The sequence below is a fragment of the Caretta caretta genome, chromosome 2 (assembly GCF_965140235.1).
Source record: "Caretta caretta isolate rCarCar2 chromosome 2, rCarCar1.hap1, whole genome shotgun sequence".
Taxonomy (NCBI): Eukaryota; Metazoa; Chordata; order Testudines; family Cheloniidae; genus Caretta; species Caretta caretta.
In genome coordinates, this window is record NC_134207.1 from 33,463,502 (window position 1) to 33,484,727 (window position 21,226).

Here is a 21,226-nt window from a genome sequence, read left to right on the forward strand (position 1 = left end):
TCTTCCAACCAAGGATCTCAGTTTATTTTGTGGACATGAAGCAATTTAGGTTGACTTTAACAGGAGTTTTGCCTGAGTAAGGACTGTGGAAATCTATTTCCTGCAGGGAGTAGCTAACTCAGGATCAGGGTTGATGGGTGGAAGCTGATAGCCAGTGAGAACATGTATCACTTCCTAGCCTTCTCCCCATACACAGATGCTAGGCCCCTAGGATATCCATTCAGGCATAAAAGTAGAGGAAATAATACAGCAGGGCAGCTGACTATCCCCTTTTTGGCAACTAAATTTTGGGTAAGCACCCAAACCTTTGGGCATTTATCTAAACAGAGGATCTGAATGTCATTTTGAGGCTCCCCTGGGACTAATGCAAACAGCAGACTACGCACATAGAAAGACTGAATGGTCATGGGTTAGGGGATTAGCCTGGGATCCAGAAGACCTATGTTCAATTTCCTGTTCTGCCACAGATTCCCTGTGTGACCTTGGGAAAATAACTTAGTCTCTCAGGGTTCCAGCTGTACAATGGAGAGATGCACTTCCTTACTTCACAAGGAGTTTGTGAGGATAAATACATTAAAAGATTTTGAGCGTCTGAGATACTCAATGGTATACGGTAATGGGAGCCATGAGGCTATGTCTACACTGCGTTATGGGTGTGATTCCTCTGCCCGTGTACACATACTCACGCTAGCTCTCATTTAGCTAGTTTGAGTATAAGTAGCCGTGCAGCCAGGGTAGCCCGGGAAGTGGCAGTGGATGCACGGCTTAGCTGGGCTAAGTACATACCCCCGGGGTTTCCGGCAGGTTTGTACTTGTTATGGCTCAGCCTTACCTCCGCTACCACCACCAACGCTACCGAACCTACACTGCTATTTATACACACGCCAGCTTTATGAAAGCTAGCATGAGTATGTGCACACAGACAGGGGAACCACACCCCTAGCTCACAGTGTAGACGTAGCCTAAGATAGATAGAGCTGTAAAAGGGAGGTAGAGCCTGAAGAGCCATTGCTTCCACGTGGCAGCTGTATTATTACATATTGTATGTTGAAGGCCTCAGTAAGCTAATTTTGAGCTCTGCATATGTAACCTTTGGATGGGCTAGAGTTCACTTCATTTCCTGTCTCCAGTGCCCTAAATAAACCAACCCAACTCCCACAGAAAGTAGCTGGAGACCCAGAGAACAGTCTCTAAGGATTTTCAGCAAGGATTGCACAGGGTGAACCTCTCCACATTCAAGTCCCAAAAGGAACTAAAGAAATGAATTTAATTAAATAACTTTATAAAATCTTATGGAAAAGAAACAACTAATAATCACACTTTTACAGCATGACATGGCTATTTTATAATCCCCAAACATTACTTTCACAGTTTATATATAAACACAAATAAAGAAAACAAATTAAAATCTGATCAGTTCAGTCCCCACAGAAATACAGTGAGAAGACATTGAGAGTTCCCAAAAGCTTAGGTTTTGTTCACCTAAGTCTCAGTTAGAGTCTTTGATCACCAAATCTATAGAGTCTGCTGAGTCTAAAGCATCTTCCCTCCACTTGCTTGTAGGAATCTTTAGATGGAATCCATGCAGACTCTTCCTCCGCTGATATCCCTCCTAGCCAATCAACTAACTCATTAACCAATCACTCAGTTAAGTGTATAGATTTAAAGAAAACCGTGTTACAAGAAGATACAAAACTTTCCCTATTCCTACATTTAAAGGAAAGTTGGTGAATCAGACTAGTTGAGACAATTTAACTAGAAGAGTTTGGCTAAAATCAATCAAAGCATACAATTAAAATAAAGTTATTTTTCCCTCCCAATTTCCCCTTGCTATAATTAGCATTGTCCATGCTTCCCTGTTAGAGGGTTAACAATATCACTGACCTGCTGCAAAATGCTTTAGAGTTAGGAACAACAGCCAGCCAGCCAGCCTGCCTGCCTGCTCCTAGGCTCAGCTTCTCCCAACCCACACAGGGCAGGTAGCCTTCTGCAAAGCAGCTGCCCTGACTGCTTGCCCTCATGGAGTCTGACCCCAGCAACCGGGAACCTATTGGAGCAGACCCAAAACTATTACACCCAATTCCAATACGCCTAGCAACAATGACCCAGACACAACTCACTCCTACCTCCTCCCAATGGGTCTCTCAGAGATATCTCCCTATTAGGCACATGGGTTACACACAATCACAAAGGGGTCTCAATGTTCAAATTACTTTTCCTGTGCAAACTGCTTAACTTATAGTCCAACATCACAATAAGAGTTGCTGTAAAATGCCTTCTGTTTCCCTAGCTGCTGCAGAAGATAAAACGTGCCATCAATTTAAGTGGCCCTATTGTAACTTTTGGCCCTCTAAGGTTCAAGAATAAATACTAAAGTCCTTGTATTTAAAGAATTTATAAACTTGCATAGGTCTTAGAGGAATTTACAAATAGCTATTTCAGAAGAAGCACACTGGATCAACTAGCTCCTTTGCATATATTGATGCAGATTATGTATTTTAAAAAGGAGTAAAATATTTCAAATAATATACATGATTTATAATGTGTGTGACTCTTATTTTATCAATGGATTTTTCTGTTAGCTTTTGGACATTTTGCCCTGGCGTGCGTGCGTGCGTGCGTGCGTGCGTGCGTGTGTGTGTGTGTGTGGCCTGCTAACCAAAACCTTGCAGAAAGAGCAATACTATTTTATTTAATTATTCCATAAAATAGCCTTTTAAGTATCCCTAGTTTTCAGACCTCTCTGTGTGTATATATCTAAATTTCTCTCTCTCTAAATCACCTGGTCCCCTTTTCATGTGTGATGGCTCATTTATAAACCAGGAAGTTATATTCCTGTTTTATATACTAACTCAATGTCTGACATGTCTATCTTAAAGGTTTTCATGGTTACTGATTTCTGAGTGTTTACCTTTTTTCAAGTAATAAACACCCTTAATCATCTTTTTAGTAATAGCTCTAATATCTGTATCAGAAAGCTAATATCCTAGAGGTCCAGTGAAAGTTTAGGAAGCACAAGACGAGGAGGATTGGTCCCTAGATGTGTTGCTTTGGGGAAGCAGAAGCCTCTTCCCTGCCAGCATCCTATTTTGTGCATAGGACCAGACCAGAGTCCTTGGGATAAGGGAGAGCCTATACTTTGTCTTAGCTTATATACCCTCAGCAAAATTAGATTTAGTTACCTTTTTCCTATTTAAAACAGAGTGGGTGACCCATATATAAACTGGGTCATATGATGTCTTGTAAACAGAAGGTTGAGAAGCAATTTCTTGAGACCTTAACAGATTGCTCCTTGAATATTACTTCTGGGACACACATGAGCAGCAGCGATGTAGACCTAAGTAACACAGTCGGTAAAAGCAACCAGTCTATAATAGTTTCAGCACCCTCAGCACAACTAGCACTGTGACTATATATTTTAGAAACGGGGAGAGAAAGCTAGTCAACAACTGAGGAAGGAAATCAAAATCCTGAGATGCAGCATGGAAGCTACTTACATGTGCTGTAAAAGAGATGTATGGCATGTATATTTCTAACAAAAAGAGAAGCAGAAAGTCAGGATACTGGGTGCTAAATGCTATTTGCAAATAAAATCTGGAAGAACTGTGTATCTGTACCATAGCATATGGATTCATATGTGAGTTTAGAAATCAAAAATAGCATAAGAAAACATTCTCAAGTGGCTGCTAATAGTCTTCAGAGTAACAGCCGTGTTAGTCTGTATTCGCAAAAAGAAAAGGAGTACTTGTGGCACCTTAGAGACTAACCAATTTATTTGAGCATAAGCTTTCGTGAACTACAGCTCACTTCATCGGATGCAGCATCCAATGAAGTGAGCTGTAGCTCACAAAAGCTTATGCTCAAATAAATTGGTTAGTCTCTAAGGTGCCACAAGTACTTCTTTTCTTTTTGCTAATAGTCTATTCATGGTCAACTAATGGAAATTATTTGGACCCTGTGTGCAACGATAGGCAACAATGATATATGTTAGCACATTATCGATTCCTCTTTCTCCAAATATCTCGCTCTTCCCCCACAAATGTGTTTAAATACAGGCGGGGGGTAGGAGGAGGAAACCACAACAAAATATAGTTCTGTTAAACCCAATGTTACCCCACACAGGAGGATAGTCAACTCAAAAGTTTCACTTTTTAAAAATGTTATTGTACCTACTGTTTAAAATCTAAGGCAAGACAAAAAATAGACATTTTAACTTCTTTATGCGTTTGGCAGCACTTTGTGCATAGTCAACTTCACAATTTCCACTATTGAGTCAGTTTCTGTTGTTTGGGTGTATTTTTAATACAGCAACCAGGAAGAGAAAAAATATATGTTTTAAAAATAGGAAAATGTAGTTCTAAAATCACAGAAGATAGCATGAGGATTCTGGGGCAAATGTGGTAGCTAAAGGTAATTTTTTAAAAAAATACTGGGTGGATTTCAGGGTGACGGCATCCCTTTTTAAAATTCTTCTATTTTTGCTATTTCATTGCTTTACAACTTGTGTTTTCATGTTTGGCCTTATTCTAACTGAAAACTTTTAAAATATATCTCAGGATGCAGAATAGAAAACTGCGACTCTTGCTTTAGCAGAGACTTTTGCACCAAATGCAAAGCTGGCTTTTACTTACACAGAGGCCGTTGTTTTGGAGAATGCCCGGATGGATTTGCATCCTTAGAGGAAACTATGGAATGCGTGGGTGAGTGTCTTTGTACAACTCTATCATAGTAGTTATTTTAACACCTGTATCTTTATGAAATGCCTGCTGGATTTATTCTGCACTTCTGATTTCAAAATGCCTTATTAATTGGGACTGAAATTTATAATAGTCTTGTGCTGACATTTTGAATTGTCTAGATATTAAAGGGGACAAGTTCAAGTAATTACATCACACAATTTTTTTTTCTTACTAACGTTGGTGTATATATACTACATGAAACTACTAATGTCATCTCTTTTTTATTTCAATAAATTAGTCACTGTTCTCAAAAAACCTCTCTCTCTCTAACATTGTGACTTTCTCTAGATTTTTAAATAGCACACTATGGGGTGCTCTGCCCTTCCCCTACATCAGAGTTTGGTCAATTTTGTTATAAGTCACCATCCTTAGTGTCTTATACTTGGCTTTTTAAAAACCTCATCGTCCTGAAAACTTATAAATCAGGCATTTACATATAATATATATAATTATGGGGTTGGTGCACTCCTGCTGGCTGAGTTCATACTGAGCAGGAAATTTTAACTCCGCCTTTATTCAGTTTTTTCTGAAGCCCTCTTCTCTTTTCCATGTCACATGTGTAGAGGGCAGGGTGGGAGCAGAGAGAGGATTTGTATTTCCAGTTTCTGGTTCTTGCTGGGTGGCCCTAATAGTGCTGCTAATCCCAGTGTGTTCTCTCTGCCTCTCCCCTGTATCCCCACACCGTTGGAGGGAAAAATAGGAGCACATGAAACCTGGTGGGGGTTACTCCTTGTGAGGCCCAACAGCCAAGAGGAAAAATACATGCGCTTCCACATCCACACACACAGGGCACATGGGGTAGAATTAAAGGACAGAGATAGGGAACCTGAATTCACCTCACCACCTCCCAGTGTTTGAATCGCTCCCATATGCAAAAGTATGGTGAGTACTAATTGCAGATTCTGTAAAAGCTACTGAACTGAATTCCTGCCATGGCTTTGGTTTACTTCAGAAAAGGAGCGACTCCCAGTTTAAAGCATATAAAGTTTAAAGTTTATAAAACTGAGACAGCGTTGCTGACTCTGAGTGAGTCTCATGATATTTGATATTTTTGTTAAAGTTCCAACTCGTAATGTGAGGCGCTGTCTCCTGATAGCCTAGTGGTCAGGGCAGGCCTGGGCTGAGGGTAGCGCTGGGACTGAGATTCGAGGACAGGCTGGGGTCAGAACCAGTATCATAGTCTGTAGGCAAGCCAGAAGTAGTACTGTAGCCAAAGCCGAGCTGCAGGCCAGAGGTTGAAGCTGGGTGGTTAGAAACCAAATCGGTACTGTAGCTGGAGTCCAGATACAGGCCAAAGCTGGGTGGTCAGAGTCCCATGAGGTCAGGAGGTGGAGGCAAGGCCTGGAGCAAGGTCAGAGCAGGGCAAGGACAAGACTGGAACAGGGCTTGGGCAAGGCTGGGACAGCAGCAGGCTGAGAGAATCTGATACACAGGGAGACAGCAAGAGAGTTCCTGGACAGGTAATGCTAGTGTACAGACTGCTGTACAGCTCTGACCGGGCTGGGAAAATATCAGAGCCTGGGGGGTCATCTGACCCAGGCTCCACTCAGGGATAGATTGCTGCCACATGCTTGATGGCTGAGTCACTGCAGGCGCTGGGAAAGGTAAGTCAGTACAGCTGGGTTTTTGCTGCATATCTGCATGCTCACTGCAGTTCTGTTGGAGGGGGATCCATTGAGGCTTTGGGGATGGGTAGCTATGGGCCTGCCTTTACTAAAGGCCCTCCCCTGCAGCATCAGAGGGAGGGGGAACCAGACCCAGGCATCAACTAATGACTAGGGACAACAAAAGAAAAAACAGGGATGGGAGTGAAGGTCATGGGATAAAATCTGGGATCCAAAGGGGAACACTGAGCAGAGAACCTCGGACAGTACTCACTGCTTCTCCAGGGAGTCAGTGGACACAGCCCAGAGGAACTTTGCCTGGAGATGTGACTTGAAAAGGGATCAGAAATAGGCTCCCAGTTGCAACCCTCTCCTGCCCCTGCATCCAGCTTCCGCTTCCTGGTATGATAGAGGACCACCTTGGCCAGCACTAGGAGGAGGTTGACGAGGAGGTCTCGTGACTTCATAGAACCACAGATGGGGTGTGTATAGATCAAGATGTGTGGGGAAAAGTGCAGCCAGAACTGAAGGTTTTGGAGGCGCTGGACGAAGGGCTTCTCCAGTCTGATGTACCCTATATAAATGCACCAGTGTCTTCCTCTCACTGCAGAAGGGGCAGGTGTCAGGGGAGGTGGTGAACCATTCCAGGTATACATTTGTACTCACAGCTTCATGAAGGAGCCACCAACTAATATCCCCAGCAGGCGGTGGGATCAGAGTGGAATACTTACCCTCCAGTTGGTGTCAGGGTGGAACATGAGGGCAAGGAAATGCAGGATGTGGCGCACTAGTACATACAGATGTTTCCTGGGGGTGATTCAGAGGCAGATCAGCTGCATGTTGTGCAGCTGGTTCAGGTGGTATGTCAGGGGTGGCTGGGGAGGCTTGCAGGGCAGGGGCCCGATGGTGGGGTCCGGAGGGCCAGGTGCAGGTGGGCAATAAGGCTGCCCTCACCTCCTGGAGCACACAATAGGGAACACGAGGGTGGTGAGTCCCATGCACTGGCTGAGCACTATGGAGTCCACCCAGTCCCTTCAATCATAGTCTAGGAGATCTCTGATCCTGGTGGCACTAGCCAGGACCAACCTCCGGTGCACCGAGGGGGATTCCACCACCTGCACACCAAACAGGATGTTGTGGAGCAGGGGCCCTGCAAAGAAGTCCTCCTCCTCAGCAGCTGCCATAGACCTGTCATGGATCTCTTGGAGAGGCAGCTGAGTGAGCAGCCCTGGTTTGGTTGTGGATTTGCCTCACATCTGGAATCATGTCCTGTGATGTTTTCGTTTTTATAAAAACTGAGCCTTTATGTGAACAACACTCTCCGAATATGCCCCCACCAATCAAAGTTTCAAAAGACCATTCTTTTTGGTACAAAACCTACTTTGTACACTGCTGGAGTAGAAGACACAGATTGTAACTTCTGGATGAACATTTTTCGTTTCAAAGGATAGACAACCTAAAAATACAAGCTAGAATCTTCTGGATACAATAGTGTCAAATATAAAACAGGCACCATTTGATGAGAGAATTGTTACAAAACCATGAAAATAATGAAAGTCATGAAGAGGGAATTGTTACAGAGAATCTGTGGTTGGGTAGTTGTTGTCTGTGTCAGTTTTTAGGATAATTCAGGTTTCTGATACAATTACCTTGTAAAAACTGCAAACTAAAATCATAAACTGAGATTTCACCGAACAATAAATTTTACAAGCAATAACTTCTAATTTAATACTCTTGCTAGTTAGAGTTGCCATGTATTGTGAAAGAAAGACACAGATACAGACACGGATACAGACACTAATTTATGACCTGTTTTGCTTTATCAGAAGGCTGTGAAGTGGGTCCATGGAGTGAATGGGGAACTTGCAGCAGAAATAACAAAACCTGTGGATTTAAATGGGGTCTGGAAACAAGAACAAGGCAAATTGTGAAAAAGCCGGCAAAGGACACAATACCTTGCCCAACCATTGCAGAGTCCAGAAGATGTAAAATGGCTGTGAGGCACTGTCCAGGAGGTAAGAACACTCCCCCCTAAACAATTTTTTGAGCTTTTTCTAATTTAAGTCCCATTTATAACTGGGAAAACAGAGCTATATAGTCCAAGCAAGAGAGAAAATGGTGCCCTTACTCTACCTTGTGCAGTTATGCATGGGCAAAAAGGCAGTAGAACCACACTACTGCACACAGAGCCAGGCCACTGGGGAGTGGGGGGCAGGAGGGGGGACAATGCATAGTGGCACTTTTTCTTCTCCCCCTACACTCCTACCTATCTCATCCTAATGGTTTAAAATTTCTCTCTCTCAGTGCAGCGTCTTCATTTATTGTATGTACAACACATACAATATGTTTATGTGCTGGGTAAAAATGTTCAGCCCTTTAAACCACATTAAACAAAACTACTAGCTACCCTACGTCTTTTTTAAAAAGACAAGGCATACTGAATAAGTCAAGCATTATTGCTTAGATTTAGCTAATTTTATCTTTTACCACTTTCATTTATAGATTGTTAACCTAGTAAACCATAAAACTCAATATGTTGGATCTATGGATGATGACAGTGCTTTATGTGATCCAAATTTTGAATAGCTGGAAATACATATACTACTTGCAACTCTACTTTGTTTGCAAATTTAAGCGCTATTCTTACACAAAGTGAAAACATGGGAATTTTAATCCTTGTTTACAGAGAGGAAATGTGAGGCAAATCATTTTTACTTTTAATATAACAAATCAGCAATATTTGACTAGATTAATAGCCAATGAATATTGTTGTCACATCAATACAATATTTTATACCAATATACCTGTTTATCATGTGGTTAAAAACTTGTCAGCCTATAGTGTTCATTCAAAACCACTAAAGTTTTGTTTACAAAACTAGCAGCAGAACACTCTCTCCTTTGAAAAATAATTCGATACCATTTTGTCAGCAATTTAAATGTAGCCCAAACAAGAAGCTACCATACAGACTCCTGGTACTGCTTTAAAATTAGTTGTACTACACTTTAACATACATCCAGTATTAATCTTTTTTATTATTTATGTGTTTATTTACAATTTGTAAAGCCCTGCTCTTGTTTCAGAGTTGGGCTTTCCATTTTCCATGACTTTTTCAAGGGTAATTAGCTGACACATTAAGAAAGGGGAAAACTTTGTCTGAATATCAGGAAAAAAACATCGTGGGAGTAAGATCTGTTGTGGTGTGGAAGAATTGCCCAAAGGGAGTGATGAGAGCCCTGCCTCCTGAGACATTTAAACTAAACAGGGGGAAAACCCCACTAGAAAATGCACTGGGAGAGCAGTCCTGCATTGATGGATATTTGTGGGGGGAAGAGAGGAGGCAGGCAGGAAAGGCAGAATCGGAGGTTGAATTGGGCTGATTCATGGTAGCTCAGTGAGCTGGTATTTTTTCCAGGAGGCTACCATCTTGTGCCCCAGAGTCTATTCTTGCTAAATCTTTAGTGCTCCTCAATAACTTTCAGAATGCAAACAACATGTAAACCAATGTAATCATGTTTGCTTCTGTTTGCTGACCGTCTGAACTGATAGCTGATATATGTAAATTGGCCTGTTGATTTCAGTAGTGTGCTAATTCTGCAGTCCAAAAGTGATAATGATGAGATCTGATTTGTTAACTGTTTTTCTGCTGGTACAAAATAAAGGAAGGGGATTATCACATTATGAAGATCTATACAATGTACTTTGAATTACTTCTTGTTTTGAGGCCTTCTTTTGGTGTTTCTGGTGCATGGAGGTTAGTTTATGGGGTGGAGTTTGGGAGAATACCAGATTTTTTTTTTCTCCAGTTCAAACTCTAGATAGGACAGATACAACCATATAGGTTTCCACCCCAACCCCTTCCCCCTTGTGATTTGAGACACATGGGTGAAGTTATGTATTCAAACAGGAATTCATGCATGTAATGGCCAGTTATGCAGGGGTGCTGGAACAATTTGTATAGTGGAGGTGCTGAGAACCATTGAACCAAACTGTGAACCCTGGATATGATGGAAAGCACTTCAAGCCCCAGGGGTGCAGCAGTTCCATCACCTTTGCAGTTATGTTGAGAGTTCCCTGAAAATGGATTTTTACAGGTGATTTTCAGTCGAAGTCCTGATAATTTGCTTCACAGAATCTGCTATTGGCCCACAGTATTCATGTGGGTGCTTCAGTGCAGAAGCAACACTGTTTCAGAAATGTTTAATATCTGGGGTCTATAATTCTTATCTGTCTGAGTTTTAAAAGAAGGGGAAAAACCTTGTCTACCCATCCAGCCCATGGATTAGATCCTTCATCTCCTCTGTGTGACAGGAATCCTGAGGCAGGAGCTGACCCAGTACCCTGTCACTCAAATCCCCACTAATAAAGGTTAATTGGGACCTAAATAGAGGATCAATTAACAGGTGGAGCCACAGTTGAATGGCTAATTAGAGGGAGAAGCAGCCCCAGCAGCTAGGAGCAGATAAATAGAGAGGAAGGAAGCCCTAGAAGGGGGTAGAGACCCTGAAGGAAGGCAGAGTTGGCTGCCGCCGCTGCCACCACCACCACCATCTTTCCCCCAGAAGCAAGAGGGGGAGCTGGCTGGGATGTGTAAATATGTAGACAGCACTACAAGCAATGGCCTGCTAGAACAGTATAATAAAGCACAATGATGATGGAAGTGGCCTGGAGTGAGCGTGGTCTGTATCTAAGGCAAGAAAGACTCACAGAGGACCCCTATGGCACTGTTTTAATTGTAAGGCAGCTATGGTAAACCTTCTCATATTGAGTCAAGAAATGCACGGGTCATGCCCAAGTTAAGTTCTTTGACCATATATTGAAGATTTTATTCACTAGGTCAGTGGTTCTAAACCTTTCCAGATTACTGTACCCCTGAAGCCTGTGCCCCACCACGCAGAGCTGAAACATGTAACTTAGCTTTGTGGAGCCTCCTGTGGTGTGGCTGCCACCCCCTAATGCCAGACCTGCCCATGTGACCTCCCCTCCCAGGTCGCAACCCCCAGGTTGAAAAACATTGATCTGGATGAGTTGGTGAACCCCCTGGAAGACTTCTGCGTGCCCCAAGGGCTACACATACCCCTTGGTTGAGAACCCCCCACTAGATGACCAAGAAAATATGTTGTAGGCAAATGCAAGAGTTCCATTCAGTGTGGAAGGCCTGCAGTATTGACTGTAGTTGTGGAACGCTACTATTTCCAAGCATCTTATAGCTACTCAATATAGCAGCTATCTCTTGGCGTCCCACTTCATGGAGATTCCTGCTTGTCTTTCCGGAGTCTCAGGATTAAGGGCTCATCCTGAATAGTTTTGTACAGAGTACTTATGATAAGCAAATCCTGGTGTGTGATCCTATAGAACTCTGGACACCATTTAAAGGTACCCTCTCTCTCAAGAGACATTGGCTGGAAGGAGGTGGCCTTTTCTCTGTCCAATATGAGTTCAGCTCTGAAGCTGACTCTTTGCTGTATCTTTTATATTTTAACTGTTTGCACAATAGTGGTCTCAGCGTTTGTCTACATGGCAAGTTACTGTGCAGCAAGTCAGGGTGTGAAACTATAGTGCATGAGCTTGCTGCACAATAATGTCCCATTTAGACATTGCTGCATCACACTGAAAGTCCCAGAGTGGGCATACTGTACCTTCAAGTAGTAATATGCTAAGCTTCACTATGGACTTTTGCTGAGCTGCAGCAGTGTTCACATGGAACTTTACTGAGTGGTAGGCTGGTCCACTGTAGATTCACACCCTGGCTTGTCGTGCAGTAACTTGCCATGGAGATAAGTCCTAAGATATCATTATTTGATCATATTTTAGTATGTTAAATGATTGGTCACCAGAAATGTTTAGTTCAATTGTAATATTTTGGGAAGCAAGAAATCAAGTACAATCTGGCTTGGAGAGAATAGAGTCAGTGCTCTTTACAAATATGGCATTGTCCTAATATTACATGTTCTGAGTTTTTAACTTGGGAAAATAAAGGAAACTGTAAGGGAAATAATAATTAGTGACTTTAAGAATCATAATCTCTGTAAATATCTGTTAAGAGGGTATGATAATAAAACTTTTCTTCTAATGTTCTGAGTGTATATACTCACAGCAACATGTGGGATATGTATTAGATTATATAACTAAAGATGATTGTAGATTGTGATGAATTAAACTGAACAGGAAATAAGGATATTTTTGGTGGAATAGGGTCAAGTAAATGTGCTTTTGACATATGTTTTCTATTTCTGTACATTTAGTTTACATTTCAGTTACTATTTATGTGGTCTGCATTGCACTTGATAACTTCAGAAGCATTTTTTTTCTGATTTCATAGATCCTTGCAGGAGAAGGAGTAGAGTTGCATTTACCTTCCATATTATTTGCTTCAGTTCCATATTTATGATGGACTGAGATGTTACCCATCTGTCTGTATGGCTGTGCATCACATATAACTTCTGAAGAGGAACCCTTCATCTCTTCCTCAGTGCTTGCAGATATAGCCTGGGCTGCAAGTAAAAGATGGTTTTACATAGGGCCTCAGTTCTTTCCTGCTTTAAAGTAGGGTGACACACTAATGACTTCAAACAGGTTACCTGACAATATTTTGATTGTCAGTTCTATAGATTAAACTATTATTTCCAATTGGAAATGTCACGTTTGTATTCTGCTAAATGTTATATATATTACCCTGTTGCATTGGTGTAACATGTCTCATAGGATCACAGGAGTTACAGATAGAAAAGACTATTTAGTTTATCCGGTCCATCCTCCTGCCAATGCCAAGCTGTTGTCTACAGTAAACTTTTTAGTGTTTCATCTAGTCTAATTATTAAGGGTCCCAAGTGCTGTGACTTGCATAGATCCCTAGCCAGAAATATTTGGAAGTTCTCTCTCAAATTCAGCATAAATGTTCCCTTTCATCTCATTAGTCATACTTCTGTCCCCTGTGTACCTCTGTAAATTATTATTCTCCTTAATGTTTACACCCTCCATCTATTTGTAGACTGTTCTCACATCCCCCATTAATCATTGCTTGGCAAGCTATACATCCCTGGCCCTTTTAATCTTTCATTGTAAGTCAGTCCCTCCAGCCTTTGAACATGTTTGTTGTTCTTCTCAGAACTCCCTCCAGTTTGTCTGTATCATTATAGAAACAATGATTGCCATTTTGTGACTAATTATTTTGTAAGCGAGAAAGGAGGTGGGCCCAAGAGATGAGTGTCACATTAAACTCCTGAGCTTCAAGGGGAAAAGTCCTAAGTTTGAAGGGGAAGGGAGTTGTCTCTGTGACACAGATGTATAACTGGAGGGAGGAGAACTTCAAATTCTGTGCTGTTTGAGTTGGATTTTGGAAATTGGTTTTCCAGTACTCTTAAATTTCTCTGCAGCACTAGGAGCAGAGACTTCCTATCTATCAGGAACTGAAGGAACAGCAGGGTAAAGCTTCAGTTATTGCCTCTGTCCCTGTGTCAGTTAACTCCAACTGCTAACCATTGGGGAAACTTTTCTGTAAAATTTTAAAATGAAAAAGTAAATATTTATTTTGTTGGACATGTTATATTTAGAAAACAAATACTCATCTCTCCTAACATAATTTCAAAAAGTGTGTTAAAGGAGACACTTACATGCACTTTTATTCTGAAAAGCATCAGAAGGCCGCTGTGTATTCAACAACTTTGTGCCCTGGGTATATTCAGAGATCTGTTCCCTGTCTTTGGTAATTAAAGTATATTTGAACTGTTTATTTTACCTCTTGTTAACCCTACTAAGTGAGACCAAGCTGGATTCTGTTCCTCCATCATCATCCACAAAATAATTCAGTAAGTTCCAAGCTTTCTCACCTGTGCAAACATACTGAAGGCAAGGGTACTGCACCGGTGGCACCGAGGGCAGAATTTCAAAGACAATGGGATAGTATGGTTATAACTTGAGGGTATCTGGGCTGCAGAACCTTCGTTATTGACTGTGACGCATTAGGACGTAAAAACCCACCTTGACTTTCAAAGCTCAGATTGCATTTTCACAGCTGATAGGAAAAAAGTCGCTTGTAAAGTCGCATGCTTTATATGGCAAGTATCAAGAACTAACAAACAGACCGCTCATGATTCTATGTTTACAAAGGTAATTTTCAGAGGAGAACTATATATTGGTGTCTGTGAAGATACTGTCTCTATATTTAACAGCTTCTAATTATCCTACAATAATAATATGTCTTATAGAAACATTTCTTCCATGAGTACAAATCTAGATGTCTTTGTTTTCATATTTGCAGTAATATTTTATGTGGGAAAGTTTGTGGTAAAATAATTTGACTTCCACTCAACAAATTAGTCATGGGTAGAGCTGGTCAGATTTTTTTTCCATAGAAAATTTCAATGCGAAAAATGGAAAATTAATTTTCTTTGAAAAATTTCCAGGAAGTTGACTTCATCAAAAATTGGAAATGTTCCATTGGGCAAATCCAAATGAAATATTTCAGTTTGTTGAACCAAACATGGGTTTTGTTTCAGGGCAGTTTGACATTAATCTGTCTACCTGAACTTCTGCGGTTCCTCCTAGGAATTGTATTTCTTGTGTCTCATGCCCCCATTCTCTCACAAGGACTGCCCTCCTTTTTGGGACTACGTCACCCATTATTCACCACAGTCTCCCTTGTTGCTGACTCACTGCAATGCATCATGGCTGTGGTGCATCGTAAGAGATTTAGTCTAGGCCAGTGAGCCCCAGGCACATAGAGTGGAACAGAATTCTGAGGCACCAGAACTACGTCTGTCATGAGGCACTGGCAGTTCAGGAGAACACAGTTCAATGTTGAACTGAGCAGAAATGAAACATTTCAATTCAGGAAAGTCAGATCGCTTAGTTTCAATTGAAAACATCAACATGAAATGTTTTGTCTGTCAAATCCATTTTCTTTCAATAATAGTTTATGGAAATTTTTTTGATCAGCCCTATTCAGAAGTGTCTTTAAATGATATTGATAAAAAGATAACTGGCTGCTTAGCTGATTTAGAGTTAAATACCTTTCCAGCTACTCTGGAACCTTGAGAGCTAATGGTCTTGGATGTCATCCAGTATCAGATTTTTTCTTGGGAAGAAAACATTTTGACAGGATTAACAACCTCAGCTAAACAGGGCTATAGCTCTGGCTATAACAGAGCTCCCAGGTGGTTCTGTTCTGGCTACATCATGAAATAAGAGTTCTGATGTGTCTTTGCCAACAGATGACTGAGTGTAACCGAAGCCCAACCGTTTCTCAGATGGCAGAGTATATATGATGATTAAAGTTTAATACATGCAGATAAGGCATTTTATTGTGGTTTCGTTACTTAACATGTAAAATTAGCAATTTTTAAAGGTTTACTATTTACCTTATTCTAAAATCAGATATTTAGAATAAAATATTGCTGTTTAAGTATATTTTATCGGGACAGCTGTAACAAATGTTTGGAAACTTCTGTAACGTGTTCAGCCACATTTTGATTATTTGGGTGGTTAGTTCTTAAGGAGAAATAGTTAGAGCATTTATTTAACTCACATTATTGGAATGTGGAATTGCTGCTTTAGGTTCACTTTTCAGTTAAATATGTTCCTGTTATTTAGGAAAATAGTTTCAAAATGCCGTGTGGGTTTCAACAGTTTTGTAGTATGGATCTGCACCTTCCTAGGTAGAGACAGAGTTACATCAAGGAAAAAAAAGTTACATCAAATGTTAATTGTACATCAACACTTACTGTTACCCCAAGAACACACTCAAGGATCCCAGAGTAGCCTTCCTATTGCTTACTTCTGGGTTCCCAAGATGTTGATCTATTAATCTGTTCCTGCAAGGTGAAATGAGGGGGCTGCCTGAGTAGAATTGCCAGGGTTTACCAAGGATTTCCCTATGTCCTTCAGGAAACTCTGATGAAGTGAGCTGTAGCTCATGAAAGCTTATGCTCAAATAAATCTGTTAGTCTCCAAGGTGCCACAAGTACTCCTTTTTGCGAATACAGACTAACACGGCTGCTACTCTGAAACCAGAACAGACTAGATCTGTTCACCCTGGGAGGACATGGATACAGCCATCTGCTCAAAGGACTGACACAAATGCAGTACTTTTCCAAAACAAAGTATTTTCTTTATTTAGTGTAACCAACCTTTCCTAATACAATTAATCTAAGCCTAAATTAAAATATAAATCCCTTAGCACAGGTATACAAATTAAACTACCCAAGACCATAGTGTCATAGGTGGAATGGTTTAAGGGATTGTATTCTGCAGATATCAATCCTATGCAGGACACTGACAGCAATCTTAGTAAACTCTAAACTTTATATATAGGAATATAAACATACACACCACAAACACTCATTTTTATTATCCAAAGCATACACATTCATTAACCCTATCACCATGGGTTCTCAAACTTCACTGCACCGCGATCCCCTTCTGACAACAAAGATTACATAACCCCAGGAGGATGGACTGAAGCCTGAGCCTGCCCACGCCGTGCTGCCCAAGGAGGGTGGGCCAAAGCAGAAGCCCCATGGCTTCAGCCCCAGTTGGGGGGGACCTGTGAACTGAGCTACAGGGCCGTGGAGCTCAGGCTTTGGCCCTGGATGGTAGGACTTGGGCTTTGGCCCGAGGCCCCAGCAAGTCTAACCACCAGCTCTGGTGACCCCATTAAAACGGGGTTGTGACCCACTTTCGAGTCCCAACCCACAGTTTGAGAACCATTGTTCTATACTATAGATAACATATTTGCTCTCTGTAGGCTTCTCTTTGCTCTGTCTTAAGGATCCTTCTACTCTGCCTCAGCAGCATTGCTGCTGTCAACCTGCAGTGGCTTCTGCTGCTACTTCTGATTCCTTTGCTCTTTTAGGTTTCTTCTGGTTCTCCTGCTTCTGACTTGACTGACTTTTGCGTGCTTGCTCTCTGTCTTTTATACAATTTTTGGCCTGTTCTGATTGGCTTGTTTGCCAATCCTAGTATTAGCATACCTGTTGTCCAATCACCTTAATGCTAAGTCTAACTGTCAAACAAAGACTTAGCGTTATGGGATGTTTACTACTGTGGTTTGGGGACTCTCACCTAGTTTTGGACTGAGCATGTCTGACTGACCCCCTCGCTTCAGTTTTGGAGTGACCTTTACCTAACCTCAGTCCTTACTCTCCCTCCCAACACACCAGCCATAGGCCAAACTGCTTGAAACTGCCAATTCACTGTCCTTGGCTATGTGCCAACATTGTACGCACACTTAAATTACCAAACTTTTAAACTATAACCCATCACCTTATTTCTTTTAGCATATGCTTAATTGTTAACTTATGCACTGTAATGTCACAGTCTACTGCTGCCACTCCATTTTTTTTTTTTTTTACTAATTTTAGTTAATTTTATTTCAGTTCTTCCCCTATTTTCAGTTAATGGTGGAAGAGCAATGTTTTCAGTACTGTGCTTAAGAAACAAAACAGAGCAGCTTAAAATCCTTTCATATGATTACAGGGTCTCCTACTCTCCCCATTTCCCCCAAAGTATCCAATAGTGTTGTTGGATGATGGTTTATCAACAAGAGAAGAGAGCATATCTTCTCTTGGTTTTTTGGATGAATAGCTTACTGTATTGCTGCACCTCTGACAAGTGATAGTAGATGTCTAGGGTCTTTCAGACTTGCTTCCGGTGGAGGAGGAAATGGTGACACTTACATTCTTAGGGCTTGTCTGGACTTAAAACAGTACAGCTGCACTGCTGCACCTCTTCCATGGAGATGCTAATTAGGCTGATGGCAGGGCTTCTCCTGTCAGCATTGGTATTCCACCTCCCCAAGATGTGGTAGATGGGAGAACATTCCTGTTGACCTAACGCTGTCTATGCTGGGGATTAGGTTGGTTTATCTCGGTCACTTAGGCTATGGAGTTTTCATTCTCCTAAGTGATGTAGTTATACTGAATTAATTTCCTACTGTAGGCCAGGCCTAAGAGTAACTAGTTTTATTTACATGACATACATCAGTCCAGGATCAGAGGTGGGTAGACTGCATATAGGGCAATTCCTGCTTTCGGGAATCTCAGCACAACATCAATACCCAGTGCCCAGTGGGTAACTCTGCCTCAAGAATCGACCAAGATAGAGAACAAACTCTCCTGCTGCTTGCACACCTTGGTCTCAAAGATCTTTGAAGACTATGTGTAAATATCTGCCATATGGTTACATCTGTGGTAATACAAAAAGCTTTCAAGAAGGTTGCAAGTGCAGTGGTGTAGGCTAGTAAATGATGTGTGAAAGAACACTCCAATTTTAATGAGAAATGCAAAGGTTTTCGTCATTTTAGTGTCTGACCAGGAATTGTGACCAATATTGTATCTTGCACATTAAGTTAAATTTTACTCCACATGGCTAGATGCTCCTCTGAAAACTGTGGCAGCATTGCAGAAAGGAGGGCTCCCCTGGATACTGCAACCAGGTCCTAATTGGTCACAGGAGTTTAGAGGGAAATTCTGACAAGTCTAATTGCAGTGAGCATCTCTTTATGCTGTTTTTATATTTCCCCTTCCCGGAGAATGGATTTGGGAGATCCTTATAGTGGAAAATCAGTCACCTTGACGTGTTCCAATCTATAGTGTGTGCTGTAGAAAGCTCTGTTATTTGTGTGTATTCTAGGCTGAAAGAAGCCTGAAGCTTTTCTGTGTTGAGAACCGCCTTTCTGTGTTGAGAACTTCTGCTGATGTCTAATAGCTTATGCTTTCTGTTTAGAACTCTGGCTACAGAAACTTTGGCTGGGGAAAGCCTGATAAGAAAACTATCTATCCAGATTCCTTCTGTTCTAGGTTCTCCTGCTGTGGCCATTCTGTCATACTGATGCTAGACAGTAAAGAACAGAAACATGTTTAACACTTCTTGTGTAAAGATAAACTTCAAAAATGCACAAAATACCAATTAGCAGCTAGGCCTCCACTAATGAGAACCAAACTTGAATTTAAAAAGAAAAAGTCTAAATTTACTGTGTTTATGATCAATTATTTGGCTTATTCATTTAATGATCTCTGGTGAAGGCCACAAATGTGTAGTTCCAAAATCCTTGTATAATAGCTGAAGAGTATGTACCCTAAACATCTCTATCTTACAATACTTTATGGACTAAGAAAATATTTTAAAAAACAGTTTAGATACTGTAGAGATACAGGTCATAAATGGTATATTAATTTTAAAGTTGCTTTGATTTATTTTAAAAAAATCCAACCTCAAATAGGAATCCAGTCTTAACTTATTCAGAACTTTAGAAACATAAGGGTTCCATTCCATTATTTAAACCATACTTTAGATGTACATGGCACATTGTAGACAAAAGACAATGATCCCGCTTTCAGGAGATTACCATATAAATTGAGATATGTGTTAATGGTGTGGGTTGTGAGAGAGTTAAGGTTTACAGCAATAAAGTTATGCTGTTGCTTTGGTTGGTAATGCATGTGTTCTGAAGATTTCAAAACATTTTTCTGGTGCTGTTACTAAGAAGTTAAAACTAGAGTTTATGGGTCTCATCAGCATTGTAAATGGAACTATGTACATGGAGTTGCAATAACCTAGCCTAGGTGTCTACTATAGTTTCAGTATTGGATGTGGGAGCAGTGTACCAAGTCTGGACATTTTCTGATTTTTTTTTTTTTAAAATGCCTCTGAACTCAAATCTGATTTGTGGGATAAGTTCTCATAACGGTGGCCTCCCTTTTCCAGGTATGAGCCATGTACACATTTATACCTATAACTAGTTAGAGGGTGAAAACAGATTGCGATTTAGAATAGTTGATTTGTGTATGTAGAGGTATCACTTCTCAGACTTGCCCACATAACTTTATGGGTGCCAACTGCATCCACAAAGAGGGAGGCCTGCCTTTAGCATGGCTGAAAATATACCCCATAATGTTCAAATACAGAGCATGATGCAAAGAAGCACACTGGTTTTTAAGAGGCAGAAAGGAAGTACCAATTCAGCAGCAGCAGATAGTCTTCAAGAAGTAGACTCCACCAAAGACACTTGGCATTTTACAAATGAATTCAGATTGGCTGGGAAGGAAATTATAATGAGCAAATAAATATTTGGCTATTTTAGCAAATGCTCATTCTGAACAGTCTGAGCAGGAATTAATAAGTGGGAGCAAGAAGGGACAAAATGAGGCTATCCTGGAGAGCTTCCAGAATACAAGATTTTTTTAGTATGGCTTAACCAGTGAAGCCTGGCATGCTTGTTAGTGCATTTAGTTCAGGAACAAGCTTTTCTCAGATGCTAAATCTGATTATCTGGACTATCAGCATATCAACATCTGCTTTAAATGGAGAACGTTGTACTAAGTTTTAAAATGTGTTTCTTCTCTTTGCTAAAAGATAAAGTTTAGGAATGATAATAGTGCTGACTGCTACAGAGAAACAGCCACTTAAAAAAAAAGTCTACAGTTTCTCCTCCTGGCACGGGAAATGCCTGCCCTTGGATTGTGAGGGTTTTGATTTAAGTCACAAATAAAGACTATACAGTTATGTTGTTTGTAGTCTCCACCTCAGCATTCAGCTTCAAAAAAGAGCATACATATTTCTATTTCTTTAGGATCACAATGGGCAATCTGTAGCGTCACTCTACCAGTCTCCAACACTGAAATATTTTCCTGTATATTATTCACAGGATTAATCCCTATTCTACATACACACCAGTTTAATGTGTGCCCCATCTGTAAGAAGATAACAGCTAAAATATAGGGAAAATAATGTTTTTCTTCACTTTTGCATCAAGGTAGCAAAGTGCACAGTAAATTATAAGCCTCATTTTCATGACTGTGGTGTGAATTGTGGCAGGGGCTTTGAACTCTGCAAACTTAATATTTGAGTTTAATATTTTTCTTGAAATACTTCACTGCATTTGAA

The 21,226-nt window shown here is 40.8% G+C and overlaps 1 protein-coding gene across 2 annotated transcripts in view; it reads left to right on the top strand.

The window, feature by feature from the left end:
• RSPO2 (R-spondin 2) overlaps positions 1 to 21,226 on the top strand; it is a 170,923-nt gene that overhangs the window by 84,013 nt on the left and 65,684 nt on the right. Inside the window, exons 4-5 of one of the 2 annotated variants that reach the window (XM_048841487.2) lie at positions 4,557 to 4,700; positions 8,173 to 8,358. In XM_048841487.2, coding sequence (XP_048697444.1) covers positions 4,557 to 4,700; positions 8,173 to 8,358 — 330 coding nt within the window. Of the gene's footprint in view, positions 1 to 4,556; positions 4,701 to 8,169; positions 8,359 to 21,226 lie in introns of both variants that reach the window. The other variant, XM_048841486.2, reaches the window with a different exon arrangement.